Raw genomic sequence first — 4987 nt, 5'->3', positions numbered from 1 at the left:
AAAATGCAAAAATGTTCAAGAACCAAAACTGCTGAGGAAATACACCAAGGATCATCAAGAAGCTAAAAATAAAAGCTAAAATCCATCTGAGGTCAACTTTGCCAGAGGGAGTTGAAACCGTACCAGTTCCGGGATATTTTTTTAAAACAAAGAAATTAGTTGGTAATGGATTATGCTATAATGGCTGTTGATGGGGAGGATATATACGAAATCTTTCATATGACAAAGTGGATTTAAAAATGATTCTTGTTCGTTTGTTTTTATTCCTTTAAAGATTTGGATGTGTATTTTAGGACTATGATAGTTTTAGTATAATACAAACAATCCCGGTGGTTTAGAGGTTAACATATTGAAACGAAATGGGGGTCCCTTGGAATGGAACTTGTTTTCCCTAAAATTGTGTGATGGTGTTGTTAAAACCTTACCGTAAATTTACTGTTCCTATTATATATTTATTGTACAACTTTGTGTAAACATTGTTAACTTTTTATTATTCTTTCCTTTGTTTTTACAATCGGAACAGCTGTGAATTGTTTACTTCAAATGAAGTACACCAATGACGTCATAACCTATATACAATAATTAAAATCATCTGCGATGAAAAGAATTTTTAGTGACTCGATAATTTTCCCTTGAAACCAAGTCAAAATATATAGGGGGTGGGGTTGGGGGTAGCATGACATAAAAAAAAATCACCCCAGTCCCCCGCTATTCATTTACTTTCTTCTACATAGGTACAAATTAACTTCCCTAAATGTGTCAAAGTAATATGAACATTGTCTTTTTTTTTAACTAGAGGTTTAGTACATGTGTATAACCTTATTTTGCATTCAGGGTTATCTTTCCTTGTATCAGCATTCTAACATAACTACTTTATTTAGTACTTCTTTTTCAATTATGCATAGTACTGTAGCTGTTCAACGCAGTACCTATTGATAATAAGATAACCCATATTATAAATATAAAACTGATTTTTGTAAGTCATACATTTTGGAAGATTAAAATGAAAATCATTATCACTCTGTGTTGTTTGGTCGCTGTTCAATCACAGGTTCCAACACCTTGTGGTAAGTATACCATATAGTAAATCCTTAATTTTATAAATAATTTAATGTTTTCAATTTTTAAACATACATTTTTGTACTTCGCATTATCCTACTCCAGAGGTATGCACTATCTTGCTTTGCATGTGACATACATGTATATTTAAAACCACAAAACCAAATAAAATAGTGAAAGCAAAAAAGACAAAAAAAAAGACAAAACAGATAAATACACAAACAGAAAAAAATAACCGTTTATTTTACGGGGTTGAAAAGAGGGACTGAGGGGTGCATTCAAAGACTTCAAATAAATTCAACTTATTTTGATTTCTATTTTTGACATTTTTAACTATTGTGTCTGTTTGTTTTCTTCAAGCATCGGTGACAATATAATGGAATGTGATACGACTGTCATACAAGTGAGAGGTTTAGCTAGCTATAAAACCAGGTTCAATCCACCATTTTCTACATTTGAAAATGCCTGTACCAAGTCAGGAATATATTTATTTATTTGGCTTTTTAACTATTTTGATCTGAGCGTCACAGATGAGTCTTATGTAGACGAAACGCGCGTCTGGCGTATAAAATTATAATCCTGGTACTTTTGATAACTATATGACAGTTCTTGTCCATTCGTTTTTGATGCGTTTTGTTATTTGATTTTGCCATGTGATTATGAACTTTCCGAATTGATTTTCCTCTGAGTTCAGTATTTTTGTGATTTTACTTTTTTTTCATACTTTATATTCTATGTTCCTTGGTAACGAAGCATATAAGAAAAGACAGTCTCGGTACCCTTTTTACTTTCAGAATCCCCGAAACAATGGGAAGGTGACATTCTAAGGGTGAGTGAAATCCTTTAGTCATAAGAATCAAACACAAACGTTAGTGATGGGGAATAACTGTGATTATTGGATGTTGATAACTTGATAATTTGATAACAAGTATATTTGAAGGTTGGTTTATGTATTGTGATTTCAAATAACCTCAGATATATAAAAAAAAATCGACAAAAAGCATAGTACGATAGTTCTCCAGTAACTATATATCTGTACATTTTATTTGCTAATATTACCATCTGAAAAAACGAAAATATGGCATATCAAAATAAGAAGTGATATGATTGCTTATGGCAATAGATCGACTATCCACTGGGACGCATGCAATTTAAGATTACCACAGCGCCTTCAATAATGAATAATACCAATAATGTATAATAAGTTATAAAAGTTCCCAACATCGAAAAATTTCAAACGAGAATTCCAACGACCCATTCAACTATCATGTATAGAACTGTGTTATTGTAGGTTGATAGGAGTAATCATGCGAAACTGCATTTACTTGACCAAAGAATAAAAGTCAGCTACGACGAAGTAAATCAAAGGCTAAGAGAAATAGATAGATTCTCCTTCACGTCAGACAGCCCAATGTTTGAAGTTTTGTATCTTCATAAACTTGTAAGTTACGTTAATGTATGTCCATTGATTTGTGGAATGTTAGTAAACCTACAAATATTGGCACGAGGCAGACTTCATTGCAGTTTATGATCTGATCCTTATATCATTTTCGCATCTGAAGCATTTGAAATTTGGCGGTTCCTCCACTTAAAATGTTGGGAATTTTTCAATTTTAAAATAGAATTGAAATGGGTTCACAGAATAGAGTATAATGGGAAAATTAAGAATATAGAAAAATGGGCCGAAAATATAAAGAATAAAGGAACATTTAGGGCTAAAATATATAGAATAGAGTATAAAAGAGAAAAGTATAAATTGACGTCAAAATTTTTAAAGAATACAAAAATGAAAACCCCTATCCATCACTCTGTAAATTTATCATTTCAGAATAAGAAATATATAGTAAACTTAAAAACAAGACAATGTAATGTATCGACTGTTACCATGCCATTTAGACCACTTGGTGTACCAGTAGGAGCTACTTTTAGTGGGTACTCGACCTTGGGAGCATCTGGTTTACAAGGGCAATTTCTTAATGTGGCCAGCTGGAATTCCACTGAAGGGCCGAACAGATACTATGGCACTGTTTCCACTCCAGACTGTTTCCCTGTTGAATACAGTTATTACAGCCCACCAGTCGGTTTCGTAACTTCGACGTAAGTTTTATTCTGGAAAAGAAATGAAGTTGATTATGGTGGTTGAAGGCCCTAATTCTTCATCGCTCTCTTTATATTAATAAATTTTTGTTTACGCCTACATTGGTTTTCAAGTAATAATTATATGTAAAATTGAAAATGGAAATGGGGAATGTGTCAAAGAGACAACAACCCGACCATAGAACAGACAACAGCAGAAGGTCACCAACAGGTATTCAATATTATATAACGGAGACATGTGAATTGAGTGACTTTTATTTCGATATGCAAATTTCAATAAGATTACCATACCATTTGTAAAAACAGAGAAATCATAAATGTCTTCATACGTTTTTTTTATTTATTCTTTCCTGTTCGTACACAAAAAGAAAGGCGAAAGATATCGAAGGGACATTTAAAATCATAAGACAAAAATAAACCTACAACGCCATGACAAAAGAAAATGAAAAACAAGGACCGACAGACAGACAATAACAGTACACAAAACACAAGGAAAACAAATAGACTAAGCAACATGAACCCCTTCAATAAATGGGCCCGCTCTCGTGTGGTCTCGAATGGTAGGTAGATCCAGTTCCACATGTGGCACTTGTCGTGCTGCTCATGAAAGAACAAATTCGGTAATAAGTTTAATTGGGTAGGCAAGAAATAAATCTGACTACTAAATTTGATCTGTTAATTAAATGCTGCATTGTACTATTCATATCTCTGTCCTTAATATTTTGTTAACTTTCTGTTTGTCTTCTTTTACATTCTATTGTTCGATTCGGATAAATTTCAACATCTTCATAAAACTTGATGGTATTGTCTCTTTAGAACGAAACGGAAACATAAAAAAATAGTAGTTATATATTAATATTGCAACCGGGTCTAATGCATCTTGGGTTAATGGCAATGCAGCAAATGTCAAAACAACAAACAGTAATCCCTGTTACGGTTGTAAAACTGGTTAATTCTAGCTGAAATAAAAGAAAGAAAATCATAATTTGTTTTCGCATATGTCTTGTGATTTCAAACGAAAAACACATACCTGAAGCGTATAAATATTAAAAAAACTTTAAATTTCAAGATGTATATTTACTTACGATGAAAACTTACTTAAAGCTTCAGAAACAAACAGTGTCACTTTTAAGAAATTGGAAATGTGCAACTTGAACCTACACTTACAAGTCGTAATACAAAAATAAAGTTGAGAAAAAAGGGAAAGAAAAAAACCTTATATATCCAAGTTTATTCGTGTTATTTTTGAACAGGTACTTCGATCTGTCACTAGGCATCAGAGATGAAAACGTCTTTGTTCCCCCAAGTGAATGTCCAAAAGAGTAAGAACAATCAGAAACATATGTGTCTCTGGAACATTTGTGGAATAATCAATGTCAGATAACAAACCGTGAAGTTTTGATAAAATGTAATAAACTGCAATATTTATTTCTATATTTTCTTGTTTATTGTTGACCTCGTATGTAAAAAATTTAAAAATATCCGTATCAACTTACAAAAAAGGTACATGAGCATTTTAAGGAGGTAGACCTAGGGTTAAGGGAAATAACTCTTAAAATCATCAGTATGTTTGTGTCAGCCATTTTCATAAATATGTTCTAAGCTTCGTGGATACATAGATTATTTTCAATCTGTTTCAGGTAAATGCTTAAAATTCATTGAGGAAACTTGACTTTTACAAACACATAACTGATTTAAAGAGTTATCTCCCTGTACCAAGGTCTATCCCCTTAAACAATAGATAAGTGTATAGCACGTCGAATCGCAATGGAAGAAGGATAGTAAAGAGGAGAAAGCAGATGGAAATGATGAAGATATTCGCACAAATTAT

The 4987-nt window shown here is 32.4% G+C and overlaps 1 protein-coding gene across 1 annotated transcript; it reads left to right on the top strand.

Annotated features, from left to right (window-relative positions):
- The first annotated feature begins 930 nt into the window (after nt 1-930).
- On the top strand, nt 931-4539 carry LOC139514813 (mammalian ependymin-related protein 1-like). Its single transcript, XM_071304429.1, has 5 exons — nt 931-1067; nt 1854-1888; nt 2351-2500; nt 2888-3156; nt 4410-4539. Exons 1-5 carry the CDS (start codon nt 1004-1006, stop codon nt 4480-4482), a joined length of 591 nt encoding a protein of 196 aa, XP_071160530.1. The 5' UTR covers nt 931-1003; the 3' UTR covers nt 4483-4539.
- Nucleotides 4540-4987: the final 448 nt, after the last annotated feature.

Source organism: Mytilus edulis, chromosome 3 (assembly GCF_963676685.1).
Source record: "Mytilus edulis chromosome 3, xbMytEdul2.2, whole genome shotgun sequence".
NCBI lineage: Eukaryota > Metazoa > Mollusca > Bivalvia > Mytilida > Mytilidae > Mytilus > Mytilus edulis.
The sequence above is the reverse complement of the archived record's forward strand: the minus strand, read 5'-3'. Positions and strand labels throughout refer to the sequence as shown.

Excerpts from the sequence above, each read along its gene's own strand:
- LOC139514813 (XM_071304429.1), top strand. The coding sequence starts at position 1,004 with ATGAAAATCATTATCACTCTGTGTTGTTTGGTCGCTGTTCAATCACAG. Across the intron at positions 1,889-2,350 it reads GGGAAGGTGACATTCTAAGG|GTTGATAGGAGTAATCATGC; the intron begins GTGAGTGAAATC and ends GTGTTATTGTAG. Across the intron at positions 3,157-4,409 it reads GTCGGTTTCGTAACTTCGAC|GTACTTCGATCTGTCACTAG; the intron begins GTAAGTTTTATT and ends ATTTTTGAACAG.